At 37.4% G+C, this 25,757-nt stretch overlaps 1 protein-coding gene and 1 non-coding gene across 5 annotated transcripts in view; one reads left to right on the top strand and one right to left on the bottom strand.

Moving 5' to 3' along the window:
• The window catches only part of THADA (THADA armadillo repeat containing), a 297,259-nt gene that overhangs the window by 202,238 nt on the left and 69,264 nt on the right, over nucleotides 1–25,757 (bottom strand). For all 4 annotated transcript variants that reach the window (XM_059659977.1, XM_059659980.1, XM_059659979.1 and 1 more), the window contains exons 23-26: nucleotides 22,755–22,887; nucleotides 20,698–20,811; nucleotides 16,739–16,861; nucleotides 9,473–9,564 (exon numbers count right to left, since the gene is read on the bottom strand). In XM_059659977.1, the coding sequence (XP_059515960.1) occupies nucleotides 9,473–9,564; nucleotides 16,739–16,861; nucleotides 20,698–20,811; nucleotides 22,755–22,887 (462 nt within the window). The remainder of the gene's footprint in view (nucleotides 1–9,472; nucleotides 9,565–16,738; nucleotides 16,862–20,697; nucleotides 20,812–22,754; nucleotides 22,888–25,757) is intronic.
• On the top strand, nucleotides 9,962–10,068 carry LOC132213971 (U6 spliceosomal RNA). The gene has a single exon (XR_009448085.1). It is a non-coding gene; the product is annotated as a U6 spliceosomal RNA (small nuclear RNA).

Below are 25,757 nucleotides of genomic sequence, written 5' to 3'. Positions count from 1 at the left end.
AGACTCATTGACTAGCTGCCTCCTGCATGCCCCCCACTGGGGATTGAGCCTGCAACCCAGGCATGTGCCCTTGACCGGAATAGAACCTGGGACCCTTGAATCTGCAGGCCAACACTCTCCAGCGGTTCTCAACCTGTGGGTCGTGACCCCTTTGGTGGTCGAACGACCCTTTCACAGGGGTCGCCTAAGACCATCCTGCATATCAGATATTTACATTACGATTCACAACAGTAGCAACATTACACTTTTAAAGTAGCAACAAAAATAATTTTATGGTTGGGTCACAACATGAAGAACTGTATTTAGAGGGCCAGAAGGTTGAGAACCACTGCACTGAGCCAAACCAGCTAGGGCTCAAGCCTCTGTTTAAATACTAACAAATGGAGCCCTTATTTGGGAGATGAGAGACAATAAAGAATGCTGCTTAAGTCACTAACAACTCTTATATACAGTTCAAAGGTGCAGAACTCAGCCATACTAGTGGATCTTAAAGCCTTACCTATATTTCAAAGCTGGTTACCATTCCATTGCCCTCTTCCTATCTGCCCTCCCAAAACACACACACACACACACACATCCTAGTCTAATGGGTTTGGTGCTGACCTTAGTGATCAGTTCATCAACAATGTTGTAGGCCCTATTTCCCCCATATCAATAATCAAGGCTTTGGGAATGAGAACATTATCTTCTTCTAACACAGGGGTGGGGAATGCCCAGCCTGCAGGCCATATAAGGCTGGCAAAACAATTTTGTCTGGCCATGCCAAGGCATTATGGGTGAGTTAACTAAATGTTTGACCAAGTATAACAGGCTAATTTTTACTAGTAAGTTGAATATTTTGTATGGCCCGTGAATGATGCTACAAACATCCAAGTGGCCCTTGGCAGAAGAAAAGTTCCACAACCCCTGTTAACAAAATGGTAGGAGAGTCAAATGTAGAATATAAAGTGCATTCTCCTAAAGAGGCACTTTAAATATCCTAAAACCTAAAATAAAATTTTCATTGATTCAGATTTATTGACTACCTACCAGATATGTGTGTGTGTGTGTGTGTGTGTGTGCGCGCGCACGTGCGAGGATGGTCTTTGATGATGTCATCAACTTACTATGAATCAATTCCCCTATAAATTTTTCTCTGACAACTTAGGATAATTTATAGTCTATTTAACTTCAAGTAGAACTAGGCCTTTCTGTTGCTGCCAATATATATCTGAAATGAATATTTTCCCTTCTCACAGATGGTGCTGCTCCTAAGGATTGGAAACATGCCTCTCACATGCCTTAATCAGTACCCCCCAAGCTGCATCTGATGGAACAAAAGATGGTAATAGATGTTCTTTAAGAAAATTTTCCATGATCAAGTAATTTGGGGAAATACCGCATGATATTGAGCATTTGTCATACTCTTAAAGAGTCACAAAATACACTATGTAGCATATTAAATGTTTTCAGAAGTTGTCATAATTTTTAATCCAATATTTCTGAAATTTACTCGAGTCTATTTTTCAGTAAATATCTTTTAATATTGAGAAAACTAATAATCCTTAAAACATAAGTCATTTTCCCCTTTAATATAGCCACTAATCAATTTAGAAGTTAACAAAAATAAATAAATGCTGAAATAATTGCACCAACCTGGATCCAAGCTATAACAATCTATAGAGTACAAGTTATTCACAAGTAAGTCTCTTCCAGGGTCTTGCATCACATCCTCCAATCTCACCAGCCAGGGCCACAGAATACAATCATTTCTCATAAGATTCCTAAAACAATGCTTTTATCATGGAATACTCCAATACAAAAACTTCTAATCTATTCCTAATGTAATGTAAACTCCAAACTAGCCTCCTTGGTATGTCTGATATAGCCTCAGAACCTATTTCAGCGCTTACATAGAGTAGGTAGTCAATGAATCCTTGTCCTAGGAAGAACATGAATGAATTAATGTTTTCACAATGTCCTCTCTGTCTAGTCTAGTTTATCTTCTGACTTTCTCGGACATATAAAATGTGTGTTCCAATCTCTGTATCTGTGTTCATGCTATATAATCTCATATGCAACACCCTACTCTCTACCTATCCAAATCCTGCCCGTCCTTTCAAGTCCAGACTAAGCCCTGATTCTGCATAGAACCTGACCACATCCTCCTCTGACCCCATATTCCCAAACAGTACTAGAGAGTTTGATACTCATGTTTTCTTAAACTGGTTCACATGTTGGTCTTATCTCTCAATAAGTGATAAACTCTTTCAAATCCAAGACCATGTCATAACTACTTTTGTACATATTAGAGTGCCAAGGTACATAAGTATTTGATGAAAAATCTTATTGATTATATTTTATAAAAAAAAGTTTGGCCCTGGCTGGTTTGGGTCAGTGGATAGAGAGCATTGGACTGCAGACTGGAAGGTCCCAGGTTCGATTCTGGTCAAGGGCACATGCTCGGGTTGTGGGTTCAATCCCCACTAGGGGTGCATGCAGGAGGCAGCCAATCAATGATACTCTCTCATCATTGATGCTTCTATCTCTCTCTCCCTCTCCCTTCCTCTCTGAAATCAAAAAAATACATTTTTTTTAAAAAAGTTTGGTGTGTAACAATATTGGAAATTTCTGTAATTTCTAAGCTATACATTACTAAAATCAATAGTTATAAGAACCAAGTTCTGAATAAAGAAGAAATACTATCCAAGTTCTAAAGAAACTGTTTCATTGACTGGATTTAATCTCTTTGACTTCATTTTCTCATTTGGAAAGTAGCTCTGTGGTATTTCTCTACAGGTATTGAATGAGCAACAAATACAGCTTGTAAACCCCCTGATAAATGAAGACTATCTCATAGTCCGTGAAGCAATCCTGACGTCTTAAATTATGTAATCCTAGTATTACATTATATTAGTCTGGTTCATATAAAATGTAAGCTACAAAAATACCAAAGCTGAGAAAAAATATTTACTCATGCTTTTACTAAGATGCAGAAAGAGGATACGTGCACTGCCAAAATTCCATAGAACATGCTCAAACCAAAGCAACAATGCCTTAGTTATTAAAGAAGGCAATGGCCTGAAGCAGTACTTAGAAACAAAGAATACTTGGTTCATGCTAGAGTCAATATTTAAGGACACAATGACTAATTCCCACTTCAAGTTCATGAACATATTTTTTTTAAGAGATTCTTTTTGGTTAAAATTTTTATTTGTGGTTTTCCTACCTGCAATCCATGAAACTAAGAATGAACTTGAAATATGAAACTCTCCAATAGGCCAAAGTGTCAGCATAGACTTAACTCATATATTGAACCTCTTAACAAGGGTTACACAAGACTTATACTTTACTTCTTAGTCTCTAAAAATTCTCAATTATCTACTCTGCCTAAAGAACCAGATTGAAGGTTCTATCAACAACTACGGGAAATGATTGAATGACACCTCCAGATCATACAAAACACTGGGGCTCTTAACTTAATTTCAAATTATTCAAATCCAAACTAGTATTGTTGCTAATAGAAACTGCATTTATAAATAATCAGCTAATTAAAAAAATGTGCTAACTGAGCTTGCTGTAAGCTAAAGGAACCATTAATTAAATTTATTTCCAGCACAAACTATGTGACTTCAAACAATCACTCAATGTTTCTGCACCTCAATTTTCACATCTGCAAAATGAGAATGGGACTAGATGGCTTCTTAGATTCTCTCAAACATAAAACTAGTAATCACAATTATCATTTTTATTAAAGATATGAATGAAAAATATAAGCAAAGACTTGGAAAAACATTAGGTTAACCCTAGAAAACACTATACCATTGACAAGGACTATCACAAAACTCCTAAAATCCTCTCCCCATAGCACCAAACTACCATCAACTACAAGAATTTTACAGAGGTCAATGTCTTACTGGCCATACTGATATCCCCTCCACCCATATCCTATTGGAGTAATTTAATTCATCCCTTACATGCCAAGCAAAAAAACTAAGATTTCTACCTTCCTGGCTTTCTAGTATGGCATTAGAAACCTGGTGACCTGATCTTCCCACATATTTTCTTTGCTCCTCAGACAAAGAACCTCATGGAGGAAGAGAACATTCTTAGGACAAAACACACCATCCACAGAAAGGGTGTTCAAGTCACTTCAAAACAAACTTAGCCATTGGTCCCCTTCCTCCTAAAATCAACCTGCCATGTGGGAGATGGGAAATTTTTCATCCACAGTGAAACTTTAGGTGAAGTGGCTCATTTCCCACAGAGTTGGACAATATAAAAATCTAAAGCCAGACTCTAAAAAGGTGACTCACTGCTCAGGAGGGGCTGTGAGTGCTGTGTGCAAATCGCAGGTGCTCTGCAGATGGAACTGGATTTATGTTCTAGCTCTGCCACTTTCTGGCTGTGTGACCTCGGCAAATAACTCAATCTCAAATCTGAGTTTACCTCTGTAAAATGAGGACGACTCTCCACTCCACAGGGCTGTGATGAGGGACACCTATAACGGGTCTGGCATGTGCCAAGCACACAAAGAGGCACTAAGGATATGCTACCCCCTTCACAATTTCTCCCTTTCTTCTGTATAAGTGGAACAGAGCTCCAACACAGCAGATAACTGCCATATTCTTCATCAGACCGTCCGTTTCCCTAGGGCTGAGAGCATGTCTGATTCATCTTTGGATCCCAGTGCACAGCAAAGGGCTTGGCCCAGAGTAAAAACTTAATTAATGCTTGTTAAATGGAAAAAATGAGAATCCTTTAGGTCTGAGGATGTTAAGATTATCCTGGCCACACTCAAAGAAAATTCTTGATTTTCAGTTTGGCCAAATAGGCACTTGCTACAAACTACTATGTAGTTCAAAGCAAAAAAACTACTCTGAACTCTAATAATTACATTCTCTAAAATATAGAAACCCAATTGCCCTATAGCTCTCTATTTTAGTTTTGAGAAACCAATTCTTCCCTAAACAATGGAGTGGGTAACCACAAAAATCTGTGGAATCTCTCTCTTCCTAGAAAACATGAAGAACAGAAGAGAAGCCAGTCTGTCTGGATATTGCTTCAAAATCTGTCTATAAACAAGGGTTGGACTAGTCCTGGCTGGGTGGCTCAGTTGGTTGGATCGTCGTTGTCCCGTACACCAAAAGGTTATAGGTTCGATCCCCAGTCAGGGTACTTATGGGAGACAACCAATAGATGTTTCTCTCTCACATTGATGTTTCTATCTCCCTTCCTCTCTCTAAAATCAAGAAACATGCCCTCAGGTGAAGATCAAAAACAACAACAAAACAGAAGTTGAACTAGATTAGATACCTATACCTTCCATACCTATACCTATTTGAATATAAGCTCTCTCTAGCAAGATAAAAGACATTGTACTTAACAATACAGAAAATTATTATGCTTTTGTTCCTCTTTTTTAACCTACATGTTTCCATGTACCCCCAAATCTTCTCATTCCAAATATTATAAGAACATTATTTCCTCCCAGTGCTCCCTCATCATTCCTGTTAATGAATTTATAATATATCCATTACTCACAGCACATTGTACAGCTATTATATGTTGTCTTCTATTTGTACCTTTTTTTAAGTAACAATTTTTGTTTCCCTGGCTGAAATGTAAGCTCCTTGAGCAAGTTTTATATTTCTCATGTACTCCTTTATCGTGCCAATAATGAATTCACAACACATGCTTACAAATTCATATTGGCTGACGGGCTGATTTAAAATGAAGAGAGAAGGCAAAAGCTATAGAACACTGCGCACTGAGCTCCTGTATGAAGCTTTGGCAAAGTCTAAAATAAAGCCTTCCGATTGCTACATATTGATATTTGTCATTAACCTAGGACTATAATGGTTGAAGGTAAATACACAAGGGACAAAAGGGAAGACCTGGAATTGGAATTAAAGATCACATTGGCTTACGGGTAGCTCCTGCCCTGTAAGGAATGAGGATCTATTAAGGTGAGCCCACTCACCACAGATGGAGGCTACTGGGGAAAGCCCAGCACACTCCCAGATCACAGAGCTGTGCAAGTTCAATTCTACATCATCTTTATTAATTGTTCAGGCCAAGTCAGTTAGGTGATAATAAAGAGAAAGGAACGGAGCTTTAGAAAATTAAAATGTAATAACATCATTTAAAACAAACCTGTGCAATGTAGGTTTTCTCATTCTTCATAATCCAAAGCACACATGTAGAACAAGACCAATGCGCTCTAGAGTTCAGTCATTCTGTGTGCACTCAGCATACTTAAAGATAGGGACGCAGAATCCCTGCTCCTTTCTTTATATAGGAAAAGGGAACTTCTTGTCCCTACAACAAGGCAGCTACTGTTCTAGGCACTGGGAAAGCAGCAGTTTACCAAACTAGCAAGTCTAGTAACAATTACATAAAGCCTTAACTGAGTGTTTTACAGAAATAAGAACCATCCAGGATAGTCCAAATCTCTTAGAGGAAAAAAATCAAGGCCCAGAGAGGTTGTTAACTAACTTATCTTCACTGATTATCATGGCTACATGGCAAAAAAGGCAGGAATAAAATCAAGAATTCTTATCTCTTCTCTAGTAATGAGATTTACTTATTAAGCAGGTATTCCTGTATGCCTATTATTTGCCAGACAATACCCTAGGCACCGATATACAGAAGTGGATAAGATCCGGACCTTGTCCTCAGAAAGCTGTGTAACTGCAAGACAATGAAATGAGTGCAATAACAGAAGTGGTAATAGAGGGGGGGAAAGCAAATTATATCTCTAGTTGCATAGGGCTTCCAATATTTTAAGAGAAAATGAACTGTTAATAATTTATTTTATTCTCATCACAGCCCTATGAGTACAGAGCACAGATCTTATTACCTGGGTTATATAGATGGAGAAACTGAAGTCCAAAGTGGATAAGGGAGTCTATTAAGGTCATCTCCAGTGGCAGCAAAATGCCTAGAAACCAAGTGTGTTTACTCCTAGAGATTTTTTTTTCACTAGATAGGAAAGGCAGATGTTCTTTTTATGTCCAGTCCCCTGCTGGACAACAGCACACATTTGCAAGACTGTGTACAGAGCAATCTGTGGTTGTGAAAGTAGACTTAACTGCCTGTGAGGTCTCATCAGCCGAGTTAGTCATTCGATGGTTGAGTAACCAACCAACAGGACATTATTATTACTAGCATTCTTAAAGTGCCCATTATACATACACACAAAAGATGGAAAAGGTTCTGCCCCTCAGGGAGTTAATACGGTAGGGAACAGGCATATAAACACTTCAACAAAAAGTGACATAATTAAACAAACTAAAACAAGAAGAACCATTACAAATAATAGCAAATTTAAGACACTAAAGGTTTTGCAGAGCAAATCTAGCAGGTGCTGCCAAAAACATATTCTTTAAGGGTTAAACAGAACAGAATCCTTGCATACATAATAGTGTATAGCAATCGTTAGTTTGTTGAACTAAATTAGGCTCTTACCAAAAATGTTCATTATATTTAAAAAATTAACTTCTTAATTCCATTTCACTTTATATGAATATTCCATTTCCCTCTTTCTAGGAAAGTTATCTATTTTGTAACCTTTCCTAGTTAAGAGTAATGAATTTATAATAGAGGTTCCCATCAGCATGCCTTGGGCAAAAAGATCAAAACAAAGTGGTTTCACTGCTCTATTCTTCCAACACTCTTCAGATACAACTGAAATGAAATGAACGTGATCATTTTCTTTTGTACAGACTCAAATTTATTTACACAACCAAGAATCACTCACATCATAAAAGGGGGAAAAGAATTTTCTCATTTTCAAGTTCTTTTAAACATTAATGTCACTTGTTTAATAATCTCAGATCATATTTTATTTATACTACTATCATGGCCTTATAATATGACCAAATTGTTTTAAACGTTTTGGAATTTTGTAGATTAACAAAATAAACAAAGCTAAGTAAAGAGAAACAAATATTAGTGATTTCAAACTACTGACAGGAAGAATTTCTCTAGGAACCAGCTAAATAGTAAAAATTATAATCATCCTTTTAAAAAATAATGTTATCATTATTTTAAAAATACAACTTGGCTAAAAAATATCTCTGGAATTTGCTGAATATACTCAGGGGATTCATACTTATAGCCAGTTGCCTTCCTTTTAAATATTTAGTGAATTTTATAGGGTGATAAGTAATAATTTAAATAACAATTCAAAACTAACAGTAGGGCCCTAGCTGGTTTGGCTCACTGGATAGAGCGTCGGCCTGGGGACTGAGGGGTCCCAGGTTCGATTCCAGTCAAGGGCATGTACCTTGGTTGCAGGCACATCCCCAGTAGGGGGTGTGTAGGAGGCAGCTGGTCAATGCTTCTCTCTCATCAATGTTTCTAACTCTCTTTCCCTCTCCCTTCCTCCCTATAAAAAAATCAACAAAATTCAAGGGTGGGGGAAAATAAAAAAGACACATATGTAATACCCTTTGTAATACTTTAAGTAATAAAAAATAAATAAATAAAAAAGATCAATAAATTATTTTTAAAAAAACTAACAGTAGGTTTCAATAGAATTACCAATAGTACATCATAAAATTATTTCATGATATGTTCTAATTCCTAAGACTTAGTTCCATCACAAGAAAATATGTTTTAATAAACAAAAGCTTAAACCCTAAGTTAAAAGTGTGATAATCAACATCTTTAGGTAGAAGAAAAATAGGGCCTGATTTATTTCTAGATCAAGAGAAAGAACACTGGACCAAATTGGATCCTAAATGAAGAAAGTAAATATGCAGCGGCAGCGACATCTAGTGTTAACAACTGCAAGCCACTAGACTACCACTAACCTAAATGCTAAAGAAACAACTAACTACCCAAAGCTTCTCCTCTTTAAAAACCAACAAACAGAACTTGTGCACCATATCTAAAAATTACCCTTATCAAAGTGTTTCAGTAGATTTCCTTCCAAACGTTAAAAACCTTGAGAAAAAAAACATCTTAGAGGATTAAGATAACATGAAAGTCCTAAAGGTGAAAAGCATTGTTTATTCTGTGTAGCCAACATCTGTAACTGCTCCTCTTGGTTACAGAGTTTAATGCAAAGTTAATCTGGGACATGTTACTGATGACTGTATCATAAACATTTAAAGTTCCAGCTATAAAAGAAAGATATTGCACAAGCTAGTATTCAATGACACATCAAGAAAAAGCAATTTAGGACATTTCAGGAATAGCTGAAGATGCAAAGAAATAAAATAAAAAACTAGCTGTTGCACTGAGAAAAGTTCTACATTTCAGTCCCTGCTGCCTTGCTATATTTTCATTGCTTTAAAAAATCTACTTATTAAAAAGCAGGTATTTTTCCCCAAGACCTTAGAAATTGGCAGTGTAGGTTAATTTTCTATAGTATTTTCATAGTTTTATGCTCCAGATGATTCTATAAAAGTAAGCAAAATTCTGAAAATTACTTTTAGCCTGGAAATAGTTTTTAAAAGTAAACTTAGCATTAGACAGAACTTACGTATTTTTTTTGAAAAGTTCATCCTTTCCTCTTTTAACTCCAAATATTCTTGTGATCAAGGTACTGAAGAGAAGTGTGGATGAATTTCTCACCTAAAGTAAAAAGAAATACACAATAAGGGTTAAGAAAGATTCATGGCAGGAAACCAACACTTTCAATGTTCAAACTAGACATTCAAAATCATTACTCAATTGCCTAGTGCAGGGCTAAAGAAAATATGGTTTATGTTCATAAAAATAAGATAATTTAAAATAACTTTACAGTAAATGGCTCAATGACTTCATCTTAAACTGAACTCTATAATCCAACTACTTGCACACACATAGCTCTTTCTGATACTTATATTACTACCAATTGTTTTCATTATTTATTTGTATTTGTAACACCACATAACACTTCTTTAAAGAAACAATTAATTTTCCATATCCTTTCTGTAATCCTTTACCATGAGAGAATATTTATAAGGTCTAACTAAAAGAATCCACATTAGTGCTTACTTAGGCAACACATATACTAAAATTGTAATAATACAGAGAAGGTTAGCATGGCCCCTGTGCAAGGATGACACACAAATTCGTGAAGCATTCCGTATTTAAAAAAAAAAAAGAAAGAAAGAAAGAAAGAAAAGGAGATATATGTAATACCCTTTGTAATACTTCAAGCAATAAAAAGAAAAAAAAGAAGAATCCACATTACTAATATGGCCAAGGTAATATTTAACATCCAAAATTTTGTTTACTAATGCCACAATGCCAGTAACCTAATAGTCATTTTAACTATAAAATTATCTGAGACAACTAGTTAAAAAAAATAAGGAGAAAAGAACTATCATTAATAAATATGAATTTCTTCAAAATGATAATAGAGCATTATCTATTTCCAAACCAATGTATCAAAATGCTCTGCTATATTATAAAAATATTTTGAATGATTGGGCTTCTTCAATTACCTTGCCAAATCAGAGTAGAGATGTACAAATATGTAGTAACTTTGCTACCGTGTGTATATACCAGCACCACAGAGAATATTCAAAGTTAGAAGACATAAACTTACTGTCAACACAGAACTTATATTCCAGTAAGATAGATGTCTCAACCATATGGCACGTTTCAAGAGCAACATAAGAAAGGTAATGAAAAGTAACAATGTAAGATTTAGAAAATAGATTATAAAACCCCCCGCAGTCAGGGTCATAAACTCAAGTGCTATGAGGAGCAGCAGAGGACTTGGTCTGATGAAGTCACTATTCAGCTTCAACTGAGTTGATGCCATGTAAGCCCAGTGTTGCCAGATTTTTTCCTTTTTCAAGAGAAGCCAGAAACCCCAATTTTTATGTGAAATCTCACTATTTTGAAATGTTGGCAACAAATTAAAGGGGGGAAAACCATCATGGAAGCCAAATAAAACACAGTTGCAGACTAGATTTGACCAATCAGCCACCAGTATGCAACCTCTCCTCTAGAAGTTCAAGAGTGATTCAATTCATGCCTGGTAACTCTAGAAGTGGACTACATATACATTGGCACAATTCATACCAAAATTACAATGAAACCCTAAAACTGAATGAATTCACTGTGTCCATTTGCCAGGAGCCGGTCCATCCTTGCTGTTTCATGGGACCTGGCATATATGGCATACTGTTCTTAATATGTTTGCTCACCTTCTTGGCACTATGTGTTTTAACCAAGGTCACCTCTCTGAGAAAGGTTGTTTCCCCAGGTAGGGATTTTCCCCTGAAGTTAGGGAGGGAATAAAACCCCTTAACTAAGTGCCAGGCGGGTAATTAATCACTTTAACTACGAACAATCATGCTTAAGCTACATAATCTTTACTCCCTGGAATGGAGATAAGAAATGCCCTAACCTTTGGAATAGAGATTGATAGGATTGGAATCAACTGGTATAAATACAGATGTAACAAGACAGAACTTAGAAGACAGAACCTAGACACAGAACCTAACACAGAACCTAGACAGAACCTAGAGACAGAAGAACTTCGCTGGAGAGAACATGGCAAAAGATCCTGGACAGGACCTGGCTACAGAACTTGGTTGGAGAACCTAGCCAGAACCTGGCTGAAGAACCTGGCTACAGAATCTGGTGACCAAACCTGGCTGGGGAACCTGGCTGGAGAACCTAGCAAGAGAACATGGACACAGAACCTGGCTGGAGATCCAGACCAGAACTTGGCTGGAGATCCTGGCTAGAGATCCTGGCTAGGCTGCTGATCAACTGAACGTTGTCTCCGTGTCATTCCTTCTTCGCCGACTCCGTCCACACCTTTGCGGACCCCTGGACCTGCTGGGGTTGGACCCCAGTATCCATTCAATAGTCAACAAACATTAATGAAGTCCCTACTATGTGTCCTGCCTAATATCCCCAAACAACAAACCAATCTGTCCTGTTAACTCTATCAAACATCGCCTAACTGAGGTCTTGATTATCTCTTACCTAGTCTACTGATTTAGTTTCTAAAGAATCATAGGTTTAAGATGAATTGGTCACCTAGGACCCCGTCTCCTCTGAGGAATCACAAACTCCATCTTGCCCCAAACCAAACTTTCTGGCGAAGGCTGCCAAATGCAGGAGTGTGAAAACAGGAGTGCCTAGAGACTGTGTTACAAAGTGAATGGGCACCTCCTCATTAGGCTGGAAGCACGAGTCACATAACGTCATTTAATAATATTAACATGGATCAGCCTTCGGTGTGCAATCACTATGTGATATGGTCATTTATACATATTACACTTTCACAAGCCCATACACCAACTATGCGTGAATTAGGAAAGAAGTTCTCTTCCTGTGAGTTAATCAAGCTTCATGCCAAGGCATGTAGCCTAAAAGGTAGAGTATACCTGGGTTTCAGCGCCACACAGCCCTCAGCCTGGCATCCTTGTGGCAACTTCACAACTACCACAGGTCCTGGAGACGCTGGTGCCAATAGAGCACAGAGGACATGTGGCAGGGCTACCGGGAAGGTCTGAAAGGCTCTTTTTCCTCTGAAACCCACTGCAAAATGTGAAGCAGAACTGGCCTGAGGGAAGCAAATGAAAGATACACCAGATAGAAATAAAAACCCAATGTGAGTCTTAGAAGGACCCTGAGGTGGCTACTCAGTGGAATGCTGGGCAAGCTGGAAGGAGGCGTTACCTGCCCTGCAATGAGGATACAGGGAGAAGAGCTTCAGTGTTCGACAGTCACTGAACACAAAAAAGGGAATGCCCAGTAATGCCTGTTTCCAAACACTGCCCAGAAAAATCTGTTTCCATATATGTGCACCGATAAGTTACTTTCTGTTACCTAAATTTTTAACTAAACTAGCTTCATCTCTAAAATATATAAGAGATTATCGGTTGTCACCATCTTTACTAATATTTCCTTATTCTGAGCCACCATCACCTCTTGGCAGAACTATTACGATAGCTTCCTGATTGTTCTTCCTCTTCCCTTTTACCACCTTATAATTGAGTCTCTACTTTTAAGCACATCAGTCAGATCTATTACTCCCCTACAATGTGCAGAGTTTTCCAACAATGTGGGAGCCACAGTACCCAACTCCAGGTCTGTCCCAACGACACCCACACAGGCCGTGGCTCAGTCAATCATGTCCAGACACGGATGAGATGCTACATCAGAGGGAATGGGATCTGGCTTCTCTAGCAGCTGACCAAGGGTTGTGCTAACACCTGCCCAAGTTGGGTTAATGCCCCAAGGGGTGAACTTTGACCAATAAGAGACAGGAGCTGAGACTGTTCCAAGAGGTGGTAAGTTTCACATGGCCTGGCTAGAAGATATATCACATGACTATACAATCAGCTCAGTCTTCCTGCAAGGTTCAGGCCTGCTTGGTAATGTCTTTCCTCTTTCCTTGCCTCGCTTCCCTTTTTCCTTCATTCTTGCTGCTTTGGGTTTGTACCATTCAATAAAACCTTAACACCTAGGCTATATCCCCAGCTCTCTAAGGGACCAAAACCCTATAAGGTAGGTAAGATGCACCTTCTCTGTATTCCTATACCACCCAAAAGTTTCCCGTATAACAGCACAGGTTCTAGAGTCCGAAGGATAATAGTTGTGTGCCCTTTGACAAAGTTATTTCACCTCTGAGCCTTGTTTTCCTTATCTGTAAAATGGGAATTAAAATAATACAATCTACCTCACAGGGCTGTTCTGAGCATTAAGTGGGATAATCAATGTAAATGATGCCAGGCACACATGGAAAATACCCAATAAGACAGCCATTATAATGATTATGTCTTATTTATCCCTCTTTTTCTAATGCTTAATATATCATCAGCAACACCTAGGTGTGCTTAATGCTGATATGTTTACAACAATACATTTCCTCTGTATTTTAAAAATGCCTAATAGGTGGTAAAGACCAAGAAATTTGTATGTTCTCAATACAAAAGACTGAGGAATCTGTAAAAACAAATTATGAATTCTTCCTGGAAAATGTTCCTATACTATAAAACTAAAAGTAAGTTCATTTTACTTGTGCTTTTTCCTCTTTAACTTATCAGAAAAAAATAATTGTCATGAGTACAGGTGTAGTCACTGGATAAGATATATTCCTCAGAAAATGTGTACAAATAAGATTTCTGTAAATCAAACTATATTTCACATTCAGAAAAGAAAATTACCCTTTGAATGACTTCAACAGAGAATGCTGTGATAAACTGCTTTGTAAAATGAAGACTTCGTCACATTCATTATGTTGATTTACAGTTTTGGTGTATCTTATGTTTTCATAAGGAAGAAAACATAACAATCAATATATTAAATAGATATATTAGATATATTAAATAAATATATGGATCATTATAGTTATTTTCTCTAGTAAAGCAAACAAACTGAATTGAAACAAGAAGATTCCTTTATAACCAGTGTTAAAAAGATTTCCCCCCAAATAAAACTATAAATAAGCATTTACATATATTTATGCAGTTTTTCATGTATACATATGTGCATATGAATACTACACACATGTGAATACTACACACATAGAAAAAGAGGAAGAAAATGCATCAGAATGCTAATGATTACATCTGTGTGATAGTTAAAAGGTGACTTGTACTTTTTTTATGCATTCCTTTATTTTCAAAATTTCTGTAGTGCACATGTGTTACTTTTTAAAAGGTCTCAAAAAAGACTTCTTAAATAAATGAAACAATCTGATACTTTGAGTTTTGCTAAAAAGTGGGAAAAGTCACCAGGTTTCACTCTGAAAAACCTTTCACAGAGAACATTTCTTTGTTCACTTTGAACTAATGGCTTGAAATAAACAATACTGATATTTCTGGTAATCAGTTTTATGATCTCTATTGTTCCCGATGGTAAAGCCACATTCCTACCTCTGTGATTCAACTGACAGCACAGAGGTATTGCTTCACTTCCTGTAAATGCATAAGGTAAACACGGTGTCCTCCAGCGTAGTTAGGCAATGCTGCTAGACAGAATTCAGACGGCTTATTACAGGAAGATGCACAATTTTCCAGGCAAGAGGTGGCAACCTTGAGGATCCCACTTTACACTGGGCATCTGTGCCTTTGCCTACACTGCAGTACACTGACTCTCAATGAGAGGCATATCATAAAGTTATGAAATGTTTGTGTAGCTAATTGGAAAGCTTGCCTTCCTAGAAAATTCTTCGTTCCTCAGGTAATGTATTAAGGTCTAGTTTGTTTTTTTTCTCCTCTCCCCTTGCCAGTCTTATTTTAAAGCCAGATGTCAAACACTTACAAGTGATAGATTTGTCTCCTTTGTTTTAGAAGGCATAATGATACAGGATAATAAAATCATGATGTTTTTCCCAAGAATCATGAAAAAAAACATGTAAAAGGTTACTTCCTTAAATCCAACAACTATACTGGCCATTGTCCACTATCTTTAGAGTTCTGAATCAAAAAGTTTCCGGAGTGCAAAAAAAAAGTGACTCAATATTTAACCTCACCCATTTTCATGTTGTGTTTGTTTTTCACCTTTTGATGGAGTTTATTTATAGCAATCACTCAATACACTGATACCCAGAACCCACAGCATCCAAAAGAAAGACATTAAGATACTAAGAGCCACTTTGCTTCTAGCTCAACATCACTAATCATCAGGGAAATGGAAATCAAAACCAAAATGAGCTTCCACTTCACACCCATTAGAATGACTGTTATTTAATAAAAATTAAAAAAAAATTTAAAACACCAGAAAATAATAAGTGTTGGCGAGAATCTAAAGAAAATGAAACTTCTGTGTATTGCTGATGGGAGTAGAAAAATGGTGCTGCCACTATGCAATATAGTTAAACATTCCTTAAAAAGTTAAACATAAAATTACCATATGATTTACACACAAAAACTGAAAGTGGGGACTCCAACAGATATTTATACACCAACGTTCACTGAAGCATTATTCACAAAAGCCAAAAAGAAACAACCTAAATGCCTACCAACAAATAAATGAATAACAAAATGTCATATATACATACAATGGAATATTATTCAGCCTTTAAAAGGAATGAAATTATGCTACATGTTACACATGGCTTAACCTTAAAACACTATGCTAAATGAAATAATCCAAATACAAAAAGACAAATATTGTATAATTCCATTTATAAAAGGTACTTAGAATAGGCAAATTCATAGAGACAGAAAGTAGAGCACAGGTTAACAGGTGCTAGGGGAAGGGAGGGAAGGGGAGTTACTATTTAATGGTTATTGAGCTTTGGTTTGGGATGATGAAAAAGTCCTCAAAATGGACAATGGTGATGACTGCACAACCTGGTGTATGTAGTTCATGTCCCTGAACTGCATACTTAAAAATGGTTGAAATGGTATATTTTTTAAAAAGGGATAGTTGATAGTTTAAGCAAAAATGATAACAATATAGCATGGGTTTGCAATATGCATAAAGGCAAAATTTATAACATCACAAAGACTGAGAGGAGAAACATGAAAGTATGTGTGCTGGGTTCTTACACTTTAAGCAAAGTGGTATAATATCACTTGAGGGTAGACTGTGATGTTAAAGATATAAACCTTAAAGCAATCACTAAAATAAGAAAGCAAAATTATGGCTAATAAGCCAACAAAGGACTAGAATGCAATAATAAAATACCAAGAATGAAAATGTAGCCCAATCCAAGGGTTTATCCTTTGAAGAAACTCTTTGATAAAGTGTAGTACATATTTTTATCATTCACTGAATGGTTAGTTTATTAAAACCTACTCAGAGTATAATTAAGTCAGTGAAAATAAATGGCAAAAGCACTTACTGCCCAGACTGGTGATGTAAAGCCCAGAATTGCAGCCTTAGCTCCATCAGCAACATAAGGAATAATATTTTCTCCCAGACGTGTATCTCTGAACAAGGCTCTAAGAATATTTAAAGCATGAACCTAGAATTAATAAGTTCAAAATTAGTTGTGGGTTAAAGACTGTGGTAATTCTAAATACAGGGTGTCCCCCCAAAAATATATACAGACTTTGAGTAATTCTTAAGCTCAATAGGTTAGATCTGAAAAGAAAGAAACATCAATGGAGCTATCAGCTTTAAAAGTGTGTACATGCCTAATAGCATAGCTTCAAAACAAAACAAAATTATGAAATTTAAGAAACAATCCACTAATGAAATAGCAGGTTTTAATAAAACATACCTAATAATTGATAAATCAACTTTTTCAATGTTAGTAAATTTGAACAATGTAATAAAAAAAGCTTGATCCAACAGACATGTAGAATCCTACACCTAACAAAAACAACGCACTCTTTCATGAAACATTCATTTTTTAAAATTACCTCAAACTTCACCACAAATACAATCTCAACAAATACCAAATAATTAATATCTTATAGATTATGCTCTGATCACAGCAGAATAAAGTTGCAAATTTATTTTCTTAAAATACTTTTAAAACTGACATTTTAAAACACTGGTCAAAGAAAAAATTTTTAATACTTAGAACTGGGCAATAAATGACAGTGATACATATCAACACATGGGATGCACATTAAGTGGTACTTAAAAAAATTAATAATGCTTGTATTAAAAAAAACTGAACATGAATATGCTAAGTATCATGTACTATATAATGCCACCCTAAGACTGGGAGTCATAGCAGATCTCCCTAATACATAGAAACAAACCCAAAACAGGCAGACAAGATAAAGAAACAAGCTGCAAATGCAAGAACAAGAGAATTCTCCAGAAGAGCTAAATAAAATGGAAATAAGCAATTTATCTGATATAGAGTTCAGAGTACTATGATAAGGATGCTCATCAGCATGAAAAAAGATATAGAAAACTATGAAAAACAACCACTTAGAATGAAAAATAACATAGCAGAAAAAAGAATATACTGGCCCTGGCCAGTGCTGCTAAATGGTTAGAGCATTGGCCCGCACACCAAAGGGTCTCAGGTTCTATTCCTGGTCAAGGGCCCTGCAGGTTCCATTCCCAGTCCTGGTCAGAATGTATGTAGGAGGCAGTGGGTCTATGTGTCTCTCTAACATCACATGTTGATATTTCTCTCTCTCTCTTTCTCTCTCTGTCTCTCCATCCCTTCCACTCTCTCTAAAGATCAATGGAAAAAATATCCTCAGATGAAAATTAACAACAAAAACAAAAATACACTGGACCCTGGCTGGTTTGGCTCAATGGATAGTGTCAGCCTATGGACACAAGGGTCCCAGGTTCAATTCCGGTCAAGGGCACATACCTCAGTTGCAGGCTCAATCCCCAACCCCAGGTAAGGGTGCATATGGGAGGCAACTAATCGATGTGTCTCTCTCACATCAATGTTTCTCTCTGTGTGTCTCCCTTCCTTCCTCTCAGAAGAATAAGGAAAAATATCCTCAGTTGAGAATTAACAAAAACAACAAAATAAAACCGGAAGGAATAAACAGCATATTAGAGGAAGCCAAGGATCAGATCAAATTAAGACAGGGTAGAAAAAAATCACTCAATCAGAGAACCAAAAAGAAAAACAAATAAAAAAAAAACAAGAGGGTCAAAGGCAGGGGGGAAAAAAGGACACATATGTAATACCCTTTGTAATACTTTAAGCAATAATAATAAAAAAAAAACACAAAAAAACCCAGAAGGACAATTTAAGGGAGCTGTGGGCCAACATGAAACACAATATTTGCATCATAGGAGTGCCCGAAGGGGAAGAAAGTGAGCAAGGGATAGAGAACCTGTTTGAAGAAAAAATGGCAGAAAACTTCCCTAACCTGGTGGAGGAAAAAGTCACCCAAGTTCAGGAAGCACAGAGAGTCCCAAGCCAAAAGAACCCAAAAAGGCTCACACCCAGACACATCATAATTAAAATGACAAAAATTATAGACAAAGAGAATCTTAAAGGCAGCAAGAGAAAGCAATTTGTTAGCTACAAAGGAGCTCCCACAAAGCTGTCAGCTGATTTCTCAGCAGAAACTCTACAGGCCAGAAGGGGATGGCATGAAGTATTCAAGGTAATGAAAAGCAAGGATCTGAAACCACACTACTCTATCCAGCAAGGCTATCATTCAAAATAGATGATGAAATAAGGGTTTCCCAGACAATAAAAGGCTAAAAGAGTTTATTACTACCAAACCAGCATTGCAAGAAATGTTAAAGGGACTGCTGTAATAATAAGAAATAGAGAGAGAAACACAGGCATAAAGAATAAAAATGGCCTGCCTGGTATGGCTCAGTGGTCGAATGTTCACCTATGAACCAGGAGGTCATGATTTGATTCTTGGTCAGGGCACATGCCTGGGTTGCAGGTTCAATCCCTAGGAGGGAGGGGGGCAACTGATCGATTATTCTCTCTCATCATTGATGTCTCAGGGCACATGCCTGGGTTGCAGGTTCAATCCCTAGGAGGGAGGGGGGGCAACTGATCGATTATTCTCTCTCATCATTGATGTCTCAGGGCACATGCCTGGGTTGCAGGTTCAATCCCTAGGAGGGAGGGGGGGCAACTGATCGATTATTCTCTCTCATCATTGATGTCTCTATCTCTCTCTCCCTGAAATCAATAAAAATAAATATATTTTAAAAAATAAAATGGCAATAAATAAGGACCTATCAATAACCTTAAATGTAAATGGATTAAATGCTCTAATCCAGTGATGGAGAACCTTTTGAGCTCAGCATGTCAGCATTTTGAAAAACCCTAACTTAGCTGGTGCCGTGTCACATATAGGAATTTTTTGATATTTGCAACCATAGTAAAACAAAGATTTATATTTTTGATATTTATTTTATATATTTAAATGCCATTTAACAAAGAAAAATCAACCAAAAAAATGAGTTTGCGTGTCACCTCTGACACACGTGTCATAGGTTCGCCATCACTGCTCTAATAAAAAGACATAGGGTAGCTGAATGGATAAGAGAACATGAACCACCTCAGAACAAAAGACTCATAAAGGATAAAAGTAAAGGGGTGGAAAAACTCCATTATTGTTAGATGTTTTCATAAGTGATAGTCTAGGACAATTAAAGCAGTTATATTTTTCACATTTTATTGGAAAATATCTTAAAATTATCATTCCTGAAAGGTGATTAATGAAACCATATGTACTTATTGTACATTTTCAACTTTCAGTCTACTCCCTGACGTAACATAAACCTTCCACACTGAGTAGGAATGTCCTACAATGAAGCATTTACTGAGAAAGCCTAGAAAAGAAGTATCTGGCTGGCCTTTACCCTGGTGGAATGGGGTAGAGTGGAGTGGTGTGGAGTGGAGCTGTGAGGAGTACTTAACCCAACTTCATACACTCACACACACACACATACTTGACCCACCTTTAACATGAATAAAGAGACTAAATATTAGCTAAAATTAAAATCCGAATATACCAAAAGTCAGACACTACATTTTAGGGAAAGATCCAACTCAGCTACAAAATGTAGATCAAGCAACGTAAAATTTTAAAGTAAAAGCACATTCATTATTAAATTTTGAGATGAAATAGTATCACAAAATATCCAAGTTGGATGTTTTCACAAGAGTTTAAAAGTAGTTCATTTTGGTCAATATATATCAATTAAAACAATAATTTACTTTGTGGACAGAAAAACCAAAATGAAACAAAACAAACAAGCAAATCAAAATAAGGTTCAAATGTCTGTTCTATCTTCAAGAGTTCTATATCTTTAGTGGAGAGTTTTTTTTCTTTTTAAGTACAGCAAAGATTTAAAACCACTGCCTTCCCAGCAGGGTTTGTGTACTTCTATTATTACCTGGGGAACTGTACTCTGTGAGTCATCAGTAGGCCCAGCCAAAGAGATTAACTCTTTCATTGTTGTTTTCAACAAATCCATTTTGCCTTTCTTAGGTTCAGATGCCAACAGTGCCTATGGAAAAATTAGGCAAAAATTAACAAGACTCTTATTTTGCTACTTCCCAGAATCAATCCCAAAATGCAAAATCCCCCCTATAAAAACATGTGACATCAAGCATATTCATTAAGCCATGTGGCCTTGAGCAAGTAATTTAATCTATCTCCCAGATTCTCCAACTGTAAATTGGGTAAAGGTGATATCATGGGATCTCTAAGGTCACTTGTAGTTTGCTTGTTAATTATATAATTCTAAGAGGTTGAGAATGGCTCTTGTTGACAACCCTTTTAGGACCATAATTACGTGGCAGGTCTCAGATAAAATAAGCAAGTCAGTTTTAGTAACAAATTTCCCCCACAAGAAAATACTCCTTTTAAAACAAAAAGCCTGGCTGGTATGGCTCAGTGGTAGAGCATTGATCGATGCACCAGGAGGTCATGGTTCGATTCCCAGGGAGGGCACACGACAGCTTTGCGGGCTTAATCCCCAGTAGGGGGCATGTAGGAGGCAGCCAATCAATGATTCTCTCTCCTCACTGATGTTTCTATCTTCCTCTCCCTTTCTCTCTCTGAAATAAATGAAAACACATGGAAAAAACACAACCCAAACCTCAAGATTAAATTTATTTTAAGAACTTGGGAATGCCCTGGAGATTGATCAGTTATTAAATTCTTCACACAAGAGTCTATCTGGAGGACTATCAAATTGTAAGCATGAGAATGCCACAGGACAAAAGAAAATACTATAAACTTGAAAGGGGACCTATATTTGAATTTTCAAGAGATGCTTATTTATTTTGTGTTAACATTTTGCCAATGGTCAATAAACATAAAAATAGGATATCAAATCAGCTGAGACAATAAAAAGGAATGAAGTACTGATACATGCTAGAACATGGATGAACCTTGAAAACATTATGCTAAGTTAAAGCAGATACAAAAGATCACATTATACGGTTCCATTTATATGAAATGTCCAGAATAGGCAAATATACAGAGATAGAAAATAGGTTAGTGGTTGTGGAGGGCTTCAAGTAACAGCCGTATTTCATAGGTATGTAGCTATGGCTCCCAAGAATAAAAAGTTTCAAGCTACTCAATTTCTCCTGATTTAGTACTATGAAGACTTTGGTTTTTATTCTTTGGATCATGAAGGTGGTAGTCTCTTAATTTCAGCATTATGGAAATAAAGTATTTTCATTTCCAATAGCAATACCTGGATAAGCTGTAATGGAGCAATCTTTAAGGTATAATATTAAGTGAAAAAAGTAAGGGGCAAAACCATGTATATATGCTTTCATTTGTGTTAAAAAGAAAGCACAAACACGCATTCTCATATGAAGAGGGGTTCAGGAGTCAGACTGCCTGGGCTTACGTCTTAGTTCTGCTCCTACCTCTGTGGTCTTTGGCAAGTCACTTAACTTTTATAAGCTCCAGTTTCTTCATCTATAATACATAGACAATAACAGGACCTATTCCGTAGGGCTTAAGGAAGGATTAAATGAGATAATATGTGCGAAAAAATTACTTATAAATGTTAGTGACTATTAAGATTATTTTATACATGGACATTTTATGAAAGGGTTTAAAAGAAACTGGTTGCCTTAGAGTTTTAAGGGTCTTGAAATGAGAGAAAGACTATGTTTATATAATTCAAAAAAAGGTAACGTGTACTTCCTGGAAGTGAGCAATGAATGTGCCACAGTGATGTCAGTCTACTTAATGAACAGGCAGAAATCTATACCACCCTCTGTTCATTTCAAGGCTGACCTCTTCAAGGGTTTTTTCCAAGAACAGATCTGTCCAGGAACATACTGTCCCCACATTAAAACAAAGCTACAAATGCTATAGTACTGAAAAGACAGAAATGTCTCTTATGCAATACTCCCTCAAGCGGGTCAGAATATGCTATTATCAAAAGACAAATAAACAAACAGTTATGGTCCTGCAGATACATACCTGTATGTAGAAAGGAATTCCAGCACTGCGCCTTGTAGCACAGAGTTTAGATGAAGGATCACTGCATTTAATTTCCTCTAAAACATTCCGTAACCACTGTTCTGGTAGCTTTTGCAGACTCACATTAGGGCATCTAAACGGCATAATTCAAGTGAACATTTGGAATTATCAGGTACCAAAAGTTAGCAGTACAAACTATCCTATATAATAAAAGCCCAGCAACCACAAAGGCAGAACGACCAGAACTACCACTTGACCAGTCACTATGAGGTACACTGACCACCTCTTGGTCACTTTCCCCAGCTGGCAGGCTCCAATCACCGATGGCGAACGGGGGGCCCGGGGTGGGGGTGGGGCGGGGAAATGCAGGCGGTGCCAGGCCAAGGCTCCTGCCCCACCGGTCACCCCACACACAGAGGGCAACTGGCGGCGGGGTTGGGGCCGGCAAGCGGGTGGGAACGGCCAACCTCTCAGTCCCTCCCCCAGCCGTAAGGCTCCCATCACTGGATGGCAAATGGGGAACCGGGGTGGGTGGCAGTGGGGGGCGGGGCTGGCTGCTGGCTGCTGGCAGCTGGGGAAGATGGCCCTGATCACAGGCTAGGCCTAGGGACCATACCTGTGCATGATTTCGTGTGCCAGGCCTCTAGTTAATACATATTATCACTGTTAGAAAAGAATACATATCCTTACATTTGGAGGGAGAAAAACTAAAAAATGTCTCACTTTCTACTTTTCTGTTTATTATGGGTTTTAGGATTTGAAGCTATTGAAGATTCTATTCTTAAAAAGCATATAAAGCATGTGTCTTATCTGCAAAATAAGCTTTCCTACTGAGGCTTATACCAACACTCAAAATGTCCTAAAAATGGTTAATCAAGCCCTCACACATGTTCTATAGTACTGCAAAACTCCGGTATCCACAAAGAGAACATAACTGTATACTTGATGGTAATTTATGTTCTATAGTTATACAGATTACACATATTCAAAGAAAATACATTTAAAGTACATTTTAAGTATATTAGGGTTAATTTACTCCACAATGGCTGAGCAGGAAAAAGAAAAAGAAAAAAGAGAATTAAAGCAAAACTCATCTTTTTGTGATCTACCCATTCACACAAAAAAAGTTGGAGACACAGAGGTAAAGTAAGTGAAAACTACTTGATCTAAGAGTAAAGGTGGATTTCATATACTTGCATTTTCTTCCCCACCACAGGACCACTAGCAATGTAAGACTGGCTTATAGATAATGCTGCAGTCTAGGGTCAAGTATCCTGTAGGAGAAATTCACCATGTAAGGGGGAAAAGCAGGAGATGGGGATATTTTCCTATTTTCTTATCAATTGCACTAAAATACCAGTACAACAAATACTAGTTCAGTCATACTCCCCAACACTGTCACAGATCTGGCATATAGAGGTTCTACCAAAACCAACCAATCGGAGAAGTCAGGTCTGGGATCAGAGTAAGCCATCTCACCATGAAACATCCTTCCTTCCCTGAACTTACAATGGCTCTTGACTGTTAACAAATCTTAATCTAACTCATGTTCCATCTTGATCAAATCTTCCAGCTTGAAAGGTTGCCTATGACCTGGCCCACACCCTTCTAGTTGAATCTAACCTTAAAAGTTTTTCCATGCCAAAACCAGTTCGGCTCAGTGGATAGAGCGTCGGCCTGCGGACTGAAGGGTCCCAGGTTCGATTCCGGTCAAGGGCATGTACCTTGGCTGTGGGCACATCCCCAGTGGGAGATGTGCAGGAGGCAGCTGATCGATGTTTCTCTCTCATCGATGTTTCTAACTCTCTATCTCACACCCTTCCTCTCTGTAAAAAAATCAATAAAATATATTTTTTTTAAAAGAAGTTTTTCCAAATTTCTACACAGATCTTTTGTTCTAGTAAAGTTGTTCACTTTACTGGTCCCCATCTCCACTCCCCCTCCGTATTTCCAACTCAGCATTTGCTTATAGTCTCCACACTTATTTCCAAATATTGCATTTCACAAGGACCTTTCCTTTCTTGAAGCTTCAATATACTTAGAGCAACTACTAGGCACAAGGTGTACAAGGGGTCAGTAGAGTGCCACTGAATGGGCGGAATTTGTGCTGGACTTTGAAGGATGTGTAGGCAGAATGGTAGAAGGTCCACATATGTGGGGTTAAGGAAGTAGGAGATGAGATGACTGAGGAAATACTTTATGTAAAGGCATAGAGGAAATTCCCTAATTTGGATTCTGGGTTATTGTAACTATAAACAGTTGACCAGCCCTATTCATTCCCTTGAGTGTTGCATACCAAGACTTAATGCTCCTTGTTAAATTGGGGAATTTAAAAACAAATGCCAGAAGAATGTTCACCAAGGTCAAGGCTGGCAAAGTGCCCTCCACAGAGCCCTCTCTGCCAACTGCCAAGGATCCAGGAACCTCAGGAACTCTGGGAAATGCTCAAGGCACCAACTTCTACCATCCAGTCCAGACCTTCTTGTTCTGCTTTGTAATTCCCCTGGATCATATCAGCTTTTCTACAGAATACCTCAGTTGACTGGTTTCCAATTTGGACTCCATGTTGGATTTTATTTCTATGATTCCCTTGATTCCTAGTTCTGCATCTCTCCCAGGCCACATATAAGATAAGAGATATTTTCTATCTAGCCCAACAACAGCTATTCCTTAAAATAACTTTAGAATATTCAATAAATAAATGAAGGGATAACTTCTATTTTAAAAGAGCAAAAAATTATCCAAAACACACAGTACTGAAGAACAAGCCCATATGAAAATAAAGATTCTGGAAATATTGGAAATGAAAATGTACTTTCAAAAAAATAACAGATGAGGAGAAACCAAGATGGCAGCATAGGTAAACACCTGAAATTGCTGCCTCGCACAACCACTTCAAAAATACAACTAAAAGACGGAACGGCCATCATCCAGAACCACAGGAAGGCTGACTGAGTGGAAATTCTACAACTAGAAGGAAAGAGAAAAGCATACCGAGACTCA

Source organism: Myotis daubentonii, chromosome 12, assembly GCF_963259705.1.
Source record: "Myotis daubentonii chromosome 12, mMyoDau2.1, whole genome shotgun sequence".
Taxonomy (NCBI): Eukaryota; Metazoa; Chordata; class Mammalia; order Chiroptera; family Vespertilionidae; genus Myotis; species Myotis daubentonii.
The sequence above is the reverse complement of the archived record's forward strand: the minus strand, read 5'-3'. Positions and strand labels throughout refer to the sequence as shown.